This window comes from Mytilus edulis, chromosome 6 (genome assembly GCF_963676685.1).
Source record: "Mytilus edulis chromosome 6, xbMytEdul2.2, whole genome shotgun sequence".
NCBI classification, from domain to species: Eukaryota; Metazoa; Mollusca; class Bivalvia; order Mytilida; family Mytilidae; genus Mytilus; species Mytilus edulis.
This window is the reverse complement of record NC_092349.1, coordinates 66,771,571-66,791,376: the sequence shown is the minus strand read 5'-3', so window position 1 is coordinate 66,791,376 and position 19,806 is coordinate 66,771,571. Positions and strand designations below refer to the sequence as shown.

The 19,806-nt window shown below is 31.4% G+C and overlaps 1 protein-coding gene across 2 annotated transcripts; it reads left to right on the top strand.

The window, feature by feature from the left end:
* Positions 1-5,616: 5,616 nt before the first annotated feature.
* Positions 5,617-19,711, top strand: LOC139528200 (uncharacterized). 2 transcript variants are annotated; one of them, XM_071324077.1, is made up of 6 exons: positions 5,617-5,682; positions 8,913-11,020; positions 12,572-12,702; positions 13,449-13,545; positions 16,928-17,092; positions 19,141-19,711. In XM_071324077.1, the coding sequence occupies exons 2-6, from the start codon at positions 8,917-8,919 to the stop codon at positions 19,359-19,361; spliced, it is 2,718 nt and encodes a 905-aa protein (XP_071180178.1). In that variant the 5' UTR covers positions 5,617-5,682; positions 8,913-8,916; the 3' UTR covers positions 19,362-19,711. The 2 variants fall into 2 exon arrangements, with proteins under 2 accessions (XP_071180178.1, XP_071180177.1); XM_071324076.1 differs by lacking the exon at positions 5,617-5,682 and adding an exon at positions 6,755-6,878 and having other exon boundaries at positions 19,141-19,491.
* The last annotated feature ends 95 nt before the right edge of the window (positions 19,712-19,806 follow it).

Sequence of the window (19,806 nt, the reverse complement as noted above, 5' to 3'; positions counted from 1 at the left end):
CAAGGTAAGTAAGGAAGATCAAGAAATGTCAGATAGAGATATAAATATCTCTGAAGTAGAAAAGATTCTAAAATTACTTAAACAAAACAAATCACCTGGCGAAGATGGTATAATATCAGAATTTTATGTTTTATACTGGGATATAATTAAAGACGATTTCTTTAGTTTACTACAAGAAATATTTAATGATACTATATTGAGTAACTCTCAACATAAGGGGGTCTTAACCTTATTACATAAAGGAGGGGAAAGGGAAAATATCAAAAATTGGAGACCACTAACTTTACTTAATTGTGATTATAAAATTATTGCAAAGATTTTATCTGAAAGACTTAAAATAGTATTGCCTAAAATTATTCATACCGATCAGAAGGGGTTTGATAAAGGTAGGAATATAAGCGAGGCTAACCGAATGATTCAGGACATTATAGAATATATTGACAACGAAGATGAAGAAGGAATTATATTATTTTTGGATCAACAAAAAGCGTTTGATAGGGTTGAATGGGAATGGATAGATTTTGTATTGGAGAAATTTGAATTTGGTAGGGAATTTAGAGCATGAATAAAGATGCTATTATACAATGCTACTACGTGTATCAAAACTAATGGGTTTGTATCAAGATACTTTTCTATTACTCGCTCCGCTAGGCAAGGGTGTCCAATAGCGCCTCTCTTGTATATCATACAAGCTGAACCCATGGCATGTGGGATTAGGGGTGACATTAAAATAGAAGGATTAAAATTACCAGGAGGGGGAGGGAACTTTATAGAAACCAGAGTATGCATGTTTGCAGATGACACCCAGGTATTTAATAAAAGTGAAAAATCTGTAGAAAATATTTTTAAAATTTTGTCCTTATACGAAAAAGCTTCGGGTTCTAAAATAAACTATGACAAAACAAAAGGCTTACTATTAGGGGCTTCTAAAAGAAAACGATTCAAATTTGATAAAATCAAATGGATCACAGGCAATGTTAAAACATTAGGCGTGTGCCATGGTTATGAAATAGATGACGATGATATCTGGAGAAAAATTATAGAAAAAGTTAAAATTGTATACATGTATGGAAAAGTAGGAAGCTTACATTTAAAGGTAAAACACTTATAGTAAAAAATATGATACTTTCTCTTTGTTCTTACGAGATCGAAATACGAGGAATTCCGGATAAATACACTAAAGAGCTGAATAATGTGATTTGGAACTTTATATGGGACGGAAAGTGAACCAGGTAGATAGAAATGTCTGCTGTTTGGATGAAATAAAAGGGGGGATGGGAATGGTAAGTATAGATACGTTTATAAAAAGTAAACAAACAAAACTTGTATATCGTTTAATTCAGGAGCCATTGGAAAGCTGGAATGCGATCGGTAAGTATTGGCTTCGGAAATTTGACGAAAAATATAATGATGCCTTTTTTGTATGTAAATGTTCAAGTTTAAATGGTTTAGATATGAACCAACTACCACAATTTTATCAGAAAATTATAGATACGTGGTCAGGATTCATTCAAAAATAAACCATTGTTTTACTCTTCTTTTTTAAAAAGCGGTATCACAACTACCCAGGACACTTGGAATTCAGAAACTACAGATTTCATTAGCTGTAATGAAATTTATAGGAAGCTGATTGATCGGCGAAATTGTATTTTCGAATTTTCAAAAATAAAACAGGCAATTCCTAAAGATTTCGTGCAAATTTTGAAATCTTGCAGAAACCAAAATTTGCATTGAAAGTAAATTAAAGATATCAAATGACCTTGAGATCATTAACTTAAACAACCATAAAATCAAACCATCAAAGTTAAAACTCAATTATATTCGTATGGTTTTAAATAAAGATGTATCTCCAAAATGTCAAATTAAGTGGGAGGAAATATTTGGAACAAATATACCTTGGGAAAATATGTGGTCGGGATTGAAATATTTGAAAATTGAAAGTAAAGTAAAAGAGTTCCAATGGAGATCCTTGCACAATATTTTATATACTGAAGAAAGATTAAAAAAAATGAAGATATCAAATGGAAAATGCCATATTTGTCAAAATGACAATAATATAGAAACCCTGCAACACTTATTTTTCAGTTGTTGTACATCACAGTTAATTTTAAAAAACCTCCAAGAAATACTGATCAAGTCAAACATAGGAATAAACAATCCGTTTGGTGAAAAGGACGTTTTATTGGGTAAAAACACGGGAGAACTAAAATATGATAATTTTTTAAACATAATTATCTTATATTTTAAATGGACACTATGGAAAATTAGGAATTCAATAAAATTTAACAAAACGCCTAAAACACCACAAGATATTTATAACAAAACTTGAAAATTAATCTTAAATGTGTTCTTCTTTTGAAAGGCGTTGATATCATAGATAAGACAAAATTGGAGTCTGTAATAAAGAAAATTTAGACATTTAATATAGTATTATATAGCTTGATTCAAAGTACATTTTTTATGGTTTATAGTATTAGAATATCGATTGTATCAATTTATATAAACATAAAAAAAAGTGATAAAAAAGTATTAGCTTATCATGTTTATTGTAGTAAATGCAAATCTTTTATGTGGGTATCTTATACTTATTTACTTACTATTTTGTATTAAAGTATAGAACTGTTAGATGCTTCTAACATTATATGGTTATATTTTTTACACTAAATGTAAATCCAAGGTTAAAAGTGGACTATTTTTTTTTATTGCCTTCTATTTCCCCTGGATAGATGGTTTCACTTTGTAAACAGGAACACTTAGCCTGATCCTGGACGACTAAGGTAATTGTACACAGGGAATATTTAGGAATAAAACGTTTATATGTCAAAAAAAAAAATAAAAAAAATGGTTGGGCTGAAAAAACGAAAGCGGACATATGATAGGATAGTATACCAATTCATAGAGATCGTCTAGGGCAACGAATTTTTAGGTGATGTGAATAGACATCTGCGCATCTATTAGGAAAAACTACAGAATGGGTATTGTTTGAAAATCTGAAGTGAGGTTGAAATACAAATTTTTTTTTTGAAGAAAAAGAAAATGAATGACAGTGGCATACCTTGTTGATTGTGATCCATATATAGATATTGTGACAAACAAGGACTATATAGATACTATAGAATCGATATCGGCGTTCCTGTTGAGAGAAACCTTCGGAATGGTTTATGTTTGAGAATGTAACATTAGGGTAACACACAACTGATTGTAATAGACTGTCTGAAAAAGACAAAACGAAAATAGGGGTGATGTACATAAAAGTTAATTTTTAGGGGAAACAAAACAAAATTGTTTGCATCCGGAAATCTTATGTTAAAATTGACAAAAAGAAAATAAGCACTATGAGGGCAACTAACACACTGCATCCAATTATTTATTTCTAACTGCAACCGAAGAGATTCATTGTCCATGTCTTAGCAGACAATAACAGGACAGAGTGTCCGTACTATACGAAAACAGGCTATCCATCTTGTCGATATGACAACAAACCTTCCTGTCGAAATCAAGTGGCACGCATATGTTATCGAAGCAACAGAACTGCACATACAATAAAAGACAAAAATACAGATCAAGTTAATATAATAATGAATCCACAGTATTTCCAGAAACTGAAAGAAAGCATTTGATATCTGACGAATATTTGAATGTTTGAAAAAAAAAATCTTTATCAGTGGTTTTAATGTCATAGAGAATACAACGATTGTCACATTTTCTCATCTATTTTAAGAGATTATATTTAATGACAATTAATTGTGAGTTTGCTTTCATCGAGAAAAAGTACATACAGAAAAAATATTTATAGATTTGAATATATTTGTTCTCCTCTTACCTTTGTTCTTAATATTTTCTTATTTTTTTTAGCGATAAAAAGAAAACGGTTCGATCTGAAATCATGAACGAGAACAAAAACCCTCCTTAAAAACGATCAGTATGATTTGACAAATAAGGAATGACTGTAATATTTTTTTCTGTCTAGGAAGAAATAACATAAAAATGTAGTGCACACTGAATACGCGGGTTATTTATAAGTGTGCACCACATTTTTATGTTATTTTGAATTGACAGAAACAATATTACAGTCATTTCTTAATTGTCAAATCATACTGATCGTTTTTAAGGTGGGTTTTTGTTCTCGTAATTTAATTCTTAATTCCATTTAAACCGGCGTAAATCATGAAAAAACGTTGATGAAGTCACGGTCACATGACAAAATGATGTCTATGAGCTGATAAACATAACAACGTCAGCCAATCAGAAGACGCGTTACATCCAAAATTAAATCATTGGGCGATACATCTGACATCAACTGCATCCAATTTTGAAAATTAATGAATTTCATCATCTGTGGAAAGTAGAGATCGTTATTAGCTGCTTGATACGGGTTCAAAGAGTACTATATTTTAGTTAAGAATAGATAATATACATTGCTGACAAGGCTAAACACGAGATCTGAAATTATTGGAAAGATGCTAACGATCTTGAAGCCCGACTCGATTTAATGTTCCTTGTTTGACACTTGAACAATAAATGTACAAGTTGTTCCTAGATATGAATTGGTAAAGCTACTATTCAAGAGTGAATAATATAGAAAAAGAATTTATACAAATTTTATAAATTGCTGAAGCAGTAAAAAGATTACAAAATATTAGTAATTTTACTAAGTGGACTAACTTTAATTTGCTTTGGCTTATCGGAAGAATAGAATTGAACACTGCTGACCAGGTAATACGACAAAACATGTCGGACAGAGTTCATTTGTAGTTTAGGGCTCATACATAATTATATAACATTGTTATGACTAGAGCTGTTTGTTTGGTCTAATTCAGTAGTATAACTATGAGGAACGAGTTGTGATCAATCTTAGATGGTAGCATTTCATATTTATCATATTATTGTGGAGGTAAATTGATGAGAATATTCGGACGACTCCCCCAAAAAAACAAATGTTTGTATACCAAGCTTGAAATGGAAGGTTAATTTTACATTTCAATAAATGCCATAGACATAGAGTTATTATAATTTATATGAAATGCATTAAAAGGTTTATCCAGGTATGGAATTTCATCAACACGTAAAACTTTCCTCAGTATTTATCCATACTCGTGAAGTCATGGAATCGACATCCAGTCATGTTTTAAAGTTTGTCATGATTTTCAATAATTAAGTATAATAATTTTTATAAAAACAACTGTAAAATATAAATGTTCGTTTACATCACCAAATATTAGGCTGATGAGATGAATTACTTTGAAGTGTTAAATTGCGACACATTACAGAACTGGGATAAATAACTCAAGTTAAAACACAGAGAGAAAATTGGAAAGTCAGCATAAGAAATATACTAGACAATTCTATATTCGGGACTGCTACAAACATGGGGTCAATATTTATATTCAGTTATCCATCAATTTGTTTCATATTAATGTGCCTGATTTTATAATTTGGACATTGAAGAACCTTTTATTATTTTTTAAATAATCAAAAACAAATCTCTTTGTATTTTACCTCATACTAACAAGTATAATGTTTCACTTACAAACTCACGTATTGATATTTATGTTTTTGAAATTTCATCTCCCTGGAAAAGGTGAAATAAATACTAATTAGTAGCTACTATTATCACGAAACATTACGTGGCAATATTCAGAGAATAGCTAATTTTTGAAAAAAGACAAACAACAAAAATTGGTGAGTATCGTACATTTTCTACTAGACAAACAAATATAGTTTATGATATATCAGCAATTCAAACCACTACACCCGTAGTATTCTCTAAAATTAGGAACACAATTGAGGATATCATTAGCATGCTTTGAAGTACATGTACGGCATACGTTGCTGTAAAGAAATTACAGCTGTTTGAAAAGATAAAAATAATAACACTTAAGTTGCAGGACTTCAAAATCAAAATTGTAACGATATTACCGAGGAAAATTTGAGAAAGGGGAGAGTCAATATATAACTATTGACATGGGCAAATGTGACCCTTATCAACCTTCGGAACTAAAAGAAAGCGATCGTCATATTTCAGACTTTGTACATGCAATAAATGTTAAACGTATGACCAGTCCTGGCGGTTTTGTTTTGATCCTTAAAATTTTAAATGGTATTGAGAAAAAAAGTTTTCCGAACAGTTTATCTTAAATTACCCCATAAAGTTTTAAAAGTGTCATATGGAATTTACTGACCCCATACATATGGTATTAGGTCACTAACACTAACACTAACATTATTTTAATTGGTATGGCATAAGATAAAAATTAATACACGCACATATATATGTATATATAAGCAACATTACCTACCAATGATTTAATCTTTTATGATATACTCGTTTGGTTATAAACGGGCCGGACCATTTGCGTATTTGGACTATTTTATTGTAGGTATTTTTTTCAATATACATTACAAACGTTTCAATAATACAATACACTTTATCTAAAAAAAAAACCAATGATGGTTACATGAAAATGTATTTATTCTATAATTCATGATCAAAGGCTACTCATAAATAAAATATTGAAATTCCACACGGTACATGCAATAGCATGCAATAGCATTTCTTGTCATTAACAAATCTTCGGAAGTTCTCTTTCCAAGTCGATATATTGCCAGTCACTCGTCATATCAAATCTGTAATGACCATCGATATAAAATGTGTTTATTATAGTTTTGACTAATGATAAAATTAACTGTCTGAAACTGCTTATTTTAATTTAGTTAAATCTTTTTATTATAATATTATAATAATATGACTTATATAGTGTAGTCTTTTTATAATGACGTGACAACTAGAACGGTCATAGTGATGATACCATAGTGAGATTTCATACCTGTCAACCTATGAAATTGAAAATGCAGGTCATTGGAGAAAAAAATCTCAGGTAATAACGCGTACGAACTTTTTTAAAGCTGAATTTATGTATTTATGGGACACGTCTTTATTTCAAATCCAATAGTTTCAAAAATATCTTCTCATGATGAATTACTTTTTGTAAATAGGGTTAAATGTTTTTGCATTGACATATTAATGTTTAATATACTACGTCATGTCAAGCCTAGCTATACCCCATATTAATATGTTTAAGATACTTCGTCAAATGAAGCCTAGCCATACCCCATATCCATATATTTAACATACTGAGTCATCGCAAACCTAGCAGACCCCATATTAATATGTTTGATATACTACGTTATTTCAAGCCTAACCATACCCCATATTAATATGTTTATGATACTGCGTCATTTCAAGCCTAGCCAGACCCCATATTCTACGTCATTTCAACCCTAGCCACACCCCATATTAATATGTTTAATATACTGCGTCATTTTCAATGGTCAAACCGAAAATAGCTATTGCTCGGCGATCTTGCAGATAAAAAACTCTAGGAATCTTTTTGGGATCTCTTTTTATACATGTTACAAAGTCAACTATAAGTATATGTTCATAACCATATGAGTATTTGGACCATACGCGTATGGTCCGACCGTGCACGTATGGTCGAGGCAATTTAAACACTCTGTTGCACTCTATTTTTAATACTTTTAAAATCTCTATATGGTACGATCAATATGACTGTTCTAGTTGTCGAAAAGGCTCGAAAGGGCGAGGATGTCAAAATGTTAAACAATTTGATAAGAGAAAATGGATGTGACTAATGTCCTCTTGCATAGGACACAGTTCCTGCTACACAGTGATTAGTTATTTCGATCATATAAAAATTGAGAAAAATTTAACACATCCTTTGACACAGATATTCAATTACGATCAATAAAGGAAACAGTAGTATACCGCTGTTCAAAATTCATACATCGATAGAGAAAAAGAATCCCGGGTTACAAACTTAAACTGAGGGAAACGTATCAAATATCAACACAGACATCATAGCGTCCTTAAAACTTTTGAGGGGCTAGATTTGCTTAAACACTTGAAACTCGTCATTTAAATGCGTCATTACAAGTACATGTAGTAATCTTCAATCAAGGAAGTCATAATAAAAACAGATGTCAGTGCTTGCATATATAATATGAGTCATACTCAAACCCCTGTCTTTGTATCAGATTAATGTCCTATCCTATAGATATTGCGTCACAGACGATACAAATATATCTTGTGTGTCAAATCTATGTTCATGTGCACATGCCCGTGTTATCGGTTTGTTTGCAAATTTTAAAGCTTAATTAAACTGCAACAAATTCGTCCTTTGTTTCTAAGTGTATGTTCAGAGAATGGTTTACTTTAGTAGTATTCCCTGACTAACATTTTTTGTTCAGACTTCATCGTTTACTTAGGCAATGATGGTTTACGGTTTGCTGATCAAAAGGTTGATATTGGATAATTGTCTACGGGACAGAAGGACACATGAAAAACATAAAACACTTTTGATCTTTTATAAATCTACTCATAGTGAATGCATTAACAGTTTTAGTATAGACACTGATACTATTAAGTACAATGTTAATGGACTGAGAAAAGAGATTGAACTTAGCAATGATCACTATAAACTAGCCTGGTGAGATTGCAGCACTGCCCGAATTTTGTTTTTATGTTCATCAAAAAAGTAACGAAACTTTGTTAGCCAAATGGTTTAATAGATTTTAGGCGAATTCAAATGATCATATCTAAGTTTCGTGGCGTCACATCAAAGGTATCCTGTATTATTAATTGTCCCATATGCAGGTAGTGCTTGACTATTGCAACATATACACAGAAATATAAATATGTTCGGCCAATGAGGTAACCGATTTTAAGATCCTTATACTACTTTCGAGACGAAGAACAACATCAGAAGCGCTATCTTTTAGATAACAAAAATTCATGATAATGTGATCTCGTGTACAATATCATTACAATGAATAGGAATGTGTTCATGTGTAAACTTATGATACTTATTTTGAAAATATACATTGTATTCCAGCAAGATGCAACTATTCATTGTCATCAGTTGTTTGTGGAGTCTGATAGGATGCTTTATCTTTGGAGAAGAAATATCTTTACGAGAGAAATGGAAGAGTCAAATCAAACTTGGGTTAGCTGATGGGAAGCATCTTGTTGATATATTTAGCACCAAACCGAGGTCAAAAGTTTTAAACCAAATCAACTTGTTGACAAATTTTATTGGTACTGTTGATAGTCTTGCTGCTTTCATCCAGGAGTACAACCCTAAAACAGAACAAAAAGCCTATAAAGAATTGAAAAAGACATTCACTGATATCAACAGAAAACTTGAGTTAACAACCGACAGGGGGTTTGGGAGAGATTTAAGAGAAATTTACTTCGAACTCAGAAACATTGAATTTAGCTTTTTAATCCTTAATCGATTCCTGGAGAAACTGGAAGAATTAAAATGTACAAGCCAAGATGAATGTGAGGCAGGCTTGCAGTGGACTATCAAGTTGTTTAAGAACGATTTTGACATCGTAGATTACTATAGGCACATCTTCCATACAACTTTGAATGGAACCAGGTTTTCAAAGATGTCGTTACTTCAGCAAGTGAAGGAAACATCAGGTTGCAATGAAAAGACAATTCTGAAGTTTGGTACGAACTTACTTTTGAAACTATTTAAAGCTGAACAAATCATGGTTGTGTATGGTAAGCTAGCTAAAACGAACACTATTTCCATATCACAGATACGTAGTTGGACTCATGACATGTATGGATTCAGAAGCGCATTACTTAGAGTTGTGCAAGAATGTTCCTCAAAGAAAGTTTGTAAAGCTAAATGCCAAAATGGTAAATGTGTTCACCTTTCAATGGAAAACCGTGATATGTGTTGTTGTCCACAGTACTATGATGGAATAAGCTGTCAAATTCATAATCAGGTTATCTTAGCAATGGACACAGTAGCAGTGATGTCGACCTTGAATCAAGTCCCTAAGGCAGGGGATATCATTGATCTTAAATTAGCAACCAATTTGTTAATTGCATCCATGAAGTGTATTTCGTTTGCTTATGAAACTATTCAAACAGTAAACACTGAAGCTATACAGAAACATGTTTTAAGGACTTCTGATCTCGGATCGTTTTATAATACATATCTTAGTATGACCTTCCTGATTACAAATGCGAGAATGATAATGAAATGTGATAAAATAGTAACACACGAATACAAGAAGGGTAAGTTATCGCGAATTGCGTTTCATTTGCAAAAAGCATTGTACAAAATAGACTCATACCTCAATTACCGACGTGATGAAGATACATTCCAGCCAGAATCGATGCTTGCTAAAGTCATTAAACGCAATAAAAATGAAGCTTGCACATCAGATTTCAAAACAAAGATAGATAACCTCTTGAAACAATTTCATTTTGCGCAGGCAAATGGATTTTCTGTATTATTGCAAGTTCGCCATGTTTTAGACACATATTCTTCTACGGTTCTTAGCTTATTTGAAAAGCGCATAAAAGAGCAAATACAGTTTTCAACGGATTCCACTTGTAGTGCAGAAATAGCCCATTCTGCAAATGTTCATTGTGATCAATTCCATCTAGTAAATAATATGTACATTGAAAATAGGTGCATGAAAGGGTATGCTCGCAAAGGCACTCGCTATATCAGATGCAAAAACATAACATCTGATTGTGTACCCTGCAATTGTAACACTACGGGATCAGTATCACCTATATGTAATTCAGAAACTGGACAGTGTCAATGTAAAGAGGATTTTCTTGGAAGGAATTGCGATATGGAAGAAAAGCAAGACTGTAAATTGAGTGGTTGGACATCATGGTCTGCTTGTAGCAAAGTATGTGGAGTTGGAGGGCGACAGGAACGCTCTAGACACATAATATTACCACAAAAGGGAAGTGGAAAGAAATGTCAAGGTGAAAAGGTGGAAACCAGAATATGTTTCAAGCGATGTTGTAATGGTACATTTGAGTGTAAAGACAGTTCAAAATGTTTCATGGGAATTAAATGCCAACCTTGTAAATGTGACCACCAAAGATCAATCTCTGGCATATGTCAACCTATTAATGGTGCTTGTTCATGTAAATCAAAATATCAAGGAAGGCGTTGTCAAGGTATGTATTATGTTTTACACAGAACAATAACTGTTTTTGTAAATAATGCAAAATGAAGAGCTCCATAATTGATTTTTGATTTTTGATTTTACATCATATAAAAAAGATGTGGTACAATTGCCAATGGGACAACTCTCCACAAGAGACCAACATGACACAGATATTAACAACTATAGGTCACCGTACGGCCTTTAACATTTTGATATATAAAAGCGAAAATAGTTGATCGATGCTCAAATCTTGAAAAGAAGAGATAAATCAAGGTAACAAACAAAAGATTTTTGTGGGAATCGAATTAAATCCAAAATACACGAGACAGGGTGTGTCGACATGGTAGGTGACACTGGCTTTCTATTCATAAGCTTCCATGCAAACTAACACTCCGTCAAATCATCAATCATACGACTAAACTTGTATGTATATATATTAGACCGTGAAAACATGTGGCTGTTAAGTTCAAACACAGACACATCGTATAGGTCAACCAATTTATGAAGGAGATCGTGAATCTTATGTCATGTCGATTTCAACCGTACCACCTTTTACGTTGTTAAAGCAGGTTTTGATAAGAGCACATCCTTGTTTACAACTCCTTTACACAACAAAATTTCTAAATTTTTGAATCAAGTTTCTGGATTGAAAGTTTCAAATTTACTAATAGTACTTGTTGTTGTGAACTTGCCTAGTATTCTCTTCTCAAGACACTTCTTTTCCTAACAATTCAGATTTGGTCATAATGTCATAAACTCACCAGGTTTAATTCCCAATTGTTACATAACGGAATGCCAATACCAAATCATACATATTACAGTTGTTTCCCTATTCGTTTTGTTGTATGATCGTTTGATTTTACCATTGGTAAAGAATTTTTGTAAGAATATTTTGCATGGAGTTCGATATTTTTGTTATTTTACGTTATTTATAGTGGGTATGTATAAAATTCCTGCCTGTCCTGTCTGCGTTTTGTAAGTCGTTTTCTATTTTGTATCGTCTCGACAAGTTAAGCAATTTGCAACTGATTTGTATGTTTCTTTTTATGTAGTCCTGTTACATCACTGCACAGGTCAGGTGTGCCAGAAAAAAATCTTTAACTTAATCATAATTTCAAAATACCTTCCTAAGTCATGAGCCTATTATTGTTAGGTTGTTGTTTCGACGGTTTATTGCTGTGTCTCATATTTGGTGTTCGTGTTCTTTCGTGCCATTACATATTAGGGAGAGGATTAGAGCCTTCAAACATGTTTAGCCTAATCTTATATATGCTCTAAAAACCAAAAACATAACAACAGATAAATTGACTTTCAAAATGTTTTTTTTTTAGGAGTATGATTTGTTTTACGTGTGATGGGATGGTTTTATTTAGCAACTGCGAAGATTTAATAAAATGACCTTTTAAATTTTTGTTGATGATAAGCCCATATCACAGATAACAAGAATTATAATGTAACATATTGGCATTACATATTTAGATAAGAATGTAACAAATACAAATATATCCAATTGTTAATTAAAATTCAAAAATATAACATTAATTCATTTTTAAAATTTTAGAATTAAAACCAAAGGACTGCTCGGGATTAGACAAGAAGGTACATACAAGTGGAGTTTATACAATCTTCCCGGACAGTGGTTCTAGCTTTAAAGTGTATTGTGACATGGACACTGATGGCGGATATTGGACTGTAAGTATATTTAGAACTTATAAATATACGGAAAAATGTTGTCGATACACTTGTTGGATATTCGATCTTGGAGTCATTTTTTCTCAAAGCAATGAGTTTTGAACGAAAAAACATAAAACCCAGATCTTTTTTAATTTGCTAAATCATTTCTTGTGTTTTTATTTTTAGTTCTTTCAGAATTAACGTGTGAATAAAACATATGAAATAAACAATCATTCATTGAGCACAGCATTACAGCACCCAATAATTGCAAAGCAAAGACAAATTCGTCTATAAATAATTCGAAAATGATAGAGCAGATGCAAGGACATTATTGAGAAAGTGTTTCAATAATTATAATAAAGCGATAAAAAAAAGAAGATAAAAATGGTACCTACAAATAAAGCAATGTCAAACTTCATGATTTGGCATATAAAACCCCAAAAAAGATAGTTGGAAAGCATGTAAGAGTTAAATATGTTTTCATTAGAAGTATAGGAAGAAATATTGATATAAATGTGTGCTGTAATAATACGACAAGATATCGAAGATGTTTTAATGATGCAAATTATAGTAATATTCGTTCGAATGGCTACAAACAAATATAAAAAAAAAAGCAAAATGAATATATCCTTTCAATAATATCAGTCATGAATTTATGTGATACATTTGTTTGCATCAGTTTTTCCATTTGTAAAATATTGAATATTTTCGGATAAAAAGACAATATAATTTACACCATAACTTATTCGACATATTGCTTGCAGGTTATTCAGCGTAGACTGAATGGAAAAACTGGTTTCTATCGTGGTTGGAAGGAATATGAAAATGGTTTTGGTCACCTGAACGCGGAATATTGGTTAGGTAATCATAACATTTTTAAACTTTCCTATTTTTGGAAAATGTTAATATAACTTATAGTTTCCAATGCCTTACCCATAGCAACTGACTTTCTGTACGTTGAAGCAATCACTATCACTCGGTATTTACTTTTTTGTTCTTTTTTTCATTCTTAAATAAAGCAGAATACATGTACTTTTTTTTTGTTTTTGTTAGAATATTCGCAGTAACTCTAGCATCAAATATATTGAATACAAAATTTCTACTTTTTCCACAACAAACAGACATCTTGCACAATGATTTGCTTTTTCTTTTATTAATTAAAGTATTGTTGAAATACAATAATGTTGTGCAAATTGATTTAAACAAAACTCACCTGAAATGTACGGGAGGCTTTACATGAGACATCCATCAAAATCAATGAAATCTAACATATCACTTATTGTTTTAAATATATCAATAAAGGAAAGTATGTGGTACACGTACATGATATTATACGATAAAAAGACTGCTCTGCCATTGAGTAGCATAACCTTTAGCGCGACTTTGTATTTATACGTCAAACTATTGTGTTATTATACTGTGTTTTTTTTTTAATTCGTGTCTTTACTTTAAAGCTTATGTGCTTTGTCTTTAGGGTGTCTGTATGATATTTCGTTTTTCTTTGCTGATATAATTGTTAGTTTTTCTAATGATTAAGATTATAATACAATTTTGGTTGCTGTTTATTAATCTTTTAAATATTGAAAACAACACGTTTTTATTTTTCTTGCAGTAACAACAGTGATTTTATATAAGACATATTGAACGTGCTTAACTTTATAGGTTTCAATGAAAGCATTTTTAATATGGACAATCTTATGGTAGGATATAGAATAAACGACGAAGCTTACTATGAAATTAACTTCCTTTTGATTGTAATATTTTTATTCTATCTACAAATCATATTATATCTCTGACTCAAAAAGAACAAAAAAAGATATCTTTAAAATATTCAAGGCAGAAATAAAATACGTTGTCGAAGTCAATAATGTATTTAAAAGAAAAAAGTAAATTGATTATAAAAACCTTAAACTTCATAAATAATAACAAATATCCCTGAGGTTACATGACCCAAGTATCAAGTCACATGGCTTGAGCATGTCAGGTGACTATAATGTACTTAAACATCTAACACATGTTAAAAAAAATGATATATTATTCAATATTGTATAATACACACATTTTTGTCTTCTTCTTTTACTTTTTATATTATTTTATTTTTGACAACTTTGTGTTGTACACTCTGATTTTGTGCATTTACCTTCATCGGGAACGCTCAAAGCCAAACATTTGAAATCCGAAGATGTATAAGTACCGAAACCGTTGAAGAGCTAAATGTCAAAAATACTTAAAATAAATAGCCAAATAAATATAAAGCCAACTTTGCCTGAGGGAGTTGAAACCTTTAACATATTTACCTATTATGTCTGTTTTTCACAAACATTGCTGTCAATAAAATAAATTTCTATGCTACTGCCATGCAAATGAAAGGTTTAGCTAGCTATTAACACAGATTTAATTCCCATTTAATACATAAGGCAATGTGTGTTCAAAGGCAGGGATATGACATTTGTTTTCTATTCCTTTGATATATTTGAGCTTTTGATTATGCCATTTAATAAGGAATTTTCGTTTTATCTTATCTTGGAGTTAGGTTTCTTTGTTATTTTCCTTTATTAAAACAACACTCCAGCAGACAGAATGCATCTGTTAGAAAGAAGGTATCGCAGAGGTTATTTGTTAATTTTTTGTTTGTATTCAAGAGACATTGTTACTGTAAACAAATGATTACAAAAAAAATAAAGTGATTTTACCGAGAGTTCTATGGAAGGAAGTATGATTTTGTTTATCTTTATGGACTACCTGAATCACAGATGACCAAATATATGTATCATTTGTATCAACAATCGCATCTTTTTTTTTCTTAAGATGTCTCTACTGAATATGACTTATCAATAGATTGTAACTGGTCATGCGTATCATGATATTTTTCAATAGTAAGGCAGTTAAAAAAATGGTGTTGTTATTAGCGTTTTGTAAGATGTAGTTCGTGTTATTTCCATTTCAAAATTATAGCCTTTCTTTTAATCTTATAGGTGTTAATGGTCTTGAAATTCATTTACTATTTGGTACATTTTGGGTTGATATAATTCTATTTTGTTAGCTTCACGAAATCTCATTTTGTATTGCAAAAACCTGTTTTAACATCAGTACAATATCTACATATATCTTGAATCTGTTCTATATATAACATAATAATATATAATAGATAAATAATGTGTAATATTAAAAAGATTATCTATGGTCTGTCAAACTAGCGATTGTTTCCCTGCTACAGTCTTATCAAAGGGCGACAGCCTTGATATGCGATGTAGCGAAGAGTCAACCTGGAGTTTGATATACCTTTGACATTCTGCTGATCGCTATTTTGCATATGATGTCATTGAGGCTTACACTTACAACGCCACATGCGCCCTTAGTTTGTGACGATGTTTTCTATCTCAAGCGAGAAAGCATGATATATGAAAAATTATCCCAAAAATTATCAAAGTAAAATACACAAAATATTGATAATAATAGAATAACTAATTTAAGAATTCAACTATAGAACAATATTCAACGAGTGACCGAAAAACACATTAATTCACGAATGTGCATAGTACATGAGACACTTATCAGTGTTGTTCGGTCACGAGTTGAATATTTTTCAATATTTGAATTCCTTGATTAGTTATTCTTTTAAAACATTGAAAATTGACTTCGTAATGGGAGAAAATGTAAGAAACTATATCTTTTTCTTCGTATTCAGAATTTACTTTGATGTGACGTCATCGACAATATCTTGACAACACCTGTTGTTCTAAGACGTGAGAGGAGTGAAATAAATAAAGGCAACAGAAGTATACCGCTGTTCGAAATTCATAAATCGATTGAGAAAAAAAAAAACAAATCCGGGTTACAAACTAAAACTGAGGGAAACACATAAAATATAAGAGCAGAACTACACCACAACATTAAAATGTAACACAAACAGAAACGAACTATAATATAACAATGGCCATTTTCCTGACTTGGTACAGGACATTTTAATAAAAAAAACAAATGGTGGGTTGAACCTGGTTTTGTGGCATGCCAAACCTCCGGTTTTTATGGCAAAGTTAAATATAACATTAAAAAATGTGAAGTTATCGGTTTTTATTTCACTTGAAATGCACGAAAATGCATTTCAACCGATGAAGCCAACGTCTGTGTTAGTACAACAAATATGTGCGATAATACATGTAATAGTTAGAATTAAACTTTTTATTTTTTTTTTTTATTTATAAATTTCCATTTTCATAAATGTTCTTCTTGCTTTATTCAGGTAATGAAAAAATAAATCAGCTGACCCATAGTGGAAAATATCGACTACGTATAAATTTAGAAGACTTCAGCGGAAAACATGCATATGCTAAATACGCACACTTTGTCCTTGGTGACGCTTCAAGTAAATACAAATTGACAGTCAGCGGTTATAGTGGAAGTGCAGGTAAGAAGCTATATTAAGGTTGTTCAACATACGGCTTCCCGTTTAATTTGTAAGGTATCAGACTGTTGTTGTGGCACATTTTTAATTAAAGATTCTGCAGATGCTAGACTTTTTTCATTTTCAATTGCGTGTATCAGATTTAGTTTTGAAAATTTGTAAAAGAGACAATAAGTCATTTTGGGGCCCTTTATAGCTTGCTGTTGGTAGTAAGACAAGACTATGAAAGAGCCTTTTGTCTTTTTACATTGATATTGTAAGATGAATTATTACATTCGGTATTCGCATTAAAAGAAAAATCTTTTTTTTTAAATTTGGTTTGTTTAACTATTATCTTTAAAGGCCCCCCCCCCCCCTTTAAAACTATAACAGATAGATAGAAACTTTAAATTTCAAAACCTGATCAACTAGAAAAGATCGACAAATACACAAATTTGCTAAAATCGTCCACCGATCCCTTTATAAAACTTTTTTCTTAGAGTTATTGCCCGTTTATAAAAAAATCTTATGTTTTGTGTTTTTGACCAATAAATTATAATATGATAGATACAAGAAACTTAAATAACCAAAATAAAGATCTACAATTAAATCGACATGACTGAAATTGTCAACCGACTACTGATTAAAGTACTTGCTCTTTAATGACGATGTTTACCCATTTAGGGTTTTCACCTTTTATATCGTAACGATTAAAAAATTAGACAGTTTAAATAGCAGTTATAGTCAACAAGACAAGATCTACATATAAGTAATTTTTTTATCTAAATTTTAGTATACTCTTAATAGGAGTGATTGAGCTGAATGTGAATTTTTGGAAAAACATAAGGAGATTTGGTATTATTTCAAATTAGAAACACTATCAGAGTTCAAATGAACTGACAACAACAGTTATAGACAACCGTACGGCTTTCAAGAATAAGAAACGACTGAAATTAACCAATAACAACCACTGAATAACGGTTTTGTGATTTGGGACAAACGCATTAATTATTAATCGGGATCAAATATGTTGGTGTGAGCACTAAATCCTACCTTAAACCTGGTCCAGTGGTGTAACAACAGAAAAACACCACAGTTAAAATCAGTTGCATTTAGCTTAATAAAATAGATCGGAACTGAGCAAAAAACAACTTACACAACACAATAGACATTACAAAACGACAAAAGAGTAAAACTAGTAAAAAATAAACTTACAATACGTAAATCATGTCATCGAAGACTTCTAGCCTACAATGATGGAAAGAGTCCTTTATTTTTTTTTTTTGGAGATGCAGATAGACCTTTGTGAGCTACACCTCACCCCACAAAATAAAATAAAAACAAAAACAAACTTCATAGTGTGTTAAATTACGTTTTTTGATTGGTTTGATTGATTGATTTAAGCCTTCCAATTGATTTTATCGTATGGTTTTCTATGTTGTAATGTTATGCTATTGTTTCAGAAAAAGGGAGAAGGTTTGATACCATTAAAACGTTTAATCCCGCAGCAAATGTTTGCACCTGTCCTAAGTCAGGAATCTGATGTTCAGTAGTTGTCGTTTGTTTATGTAATTTATACGTGTTTCTCGTTTCTCGTTTTTTATATAGATTAGACCGTTGGTCTTCCCGCCGTTTGAACGGTTTTACACAGTAATTTTGGGGCCCTTTACAGCTTTTTGTTCGGTGTAAGCTAAGGCTCCATGTTGAAGGCCGTACATTGACCTTTAATGGTTTACTTTTATAAATTGTTATTTGGATGGAGAGTTGTCTCATTGGCACCAACACCACATCTTCCTATATCTATTAGAATACATGAAAACAGTTTCCGGAATATCAAACTACACATCGGAAAATATCTTTGCTTCAAAACTAACTATGGAATCCATGTTTGATCTGTTGATAGGGACAGAGAAATTGAGGAAATTTTTTTTTTACATATTTATAAATCTTCACTTGACACATTTAAGTAACTCTCAAATTTGCTTGATTTTCCATATAAAAATGAGCTTATGACATTGATGTATTTGTTTGTATTTGTTCACAATTTTAAGTTTATTATTTGTCCTATCAAGGTGACAGTTTAACTTATCATAGCGGTAGGACATTTAGTACAAAGGATGACAATAGAGGAAATTGTGCAGTTGCATGTAGGGGGAGTTGGTGGTACGGTGGCTGTTATTATTCTAACCTAAATGGTCAATATAAAGGAACAGGGACTCGAGGGATTTCGTGGTATCACTGGAAGGGAACATATGACGATATCAAAACATCAACTATGATGATACGCATGTAAATGTGTATACGTATCACTTATTTTACACATTTAATTTTTGTGACAATATCCAAGCTTAATTTGTTTTACTAGTATAACATCTGCATCGAGCATCTTTTTTCGTGAATTGGAAGTCAAAATATGTTTTTGAACTGACAATAATTTCTAAATTAGAATAGATTTTTTTCTAAATTATTGTATACACAATTTTTGGTTAAAAAGCTTTTAGCTTGCCTCGATAAATTATCATTTTTAAATAAATTTCCATTTGAAAGTCAGCGTTTGCAGCTACTTTTATTTTAATCTATACTGCAACTCGGTTTTGAGTTTAAAGGCAAATGAATATCTACCAGGAATAAACTATGAATCATTTTGTTTTGCGTTTTTCTCTGTTGTTATTGAGCAATTTGCATGAACTTACGGCTATTCCCCAATATCAAACGAATCTCTGCATCCTGCTTCCTTT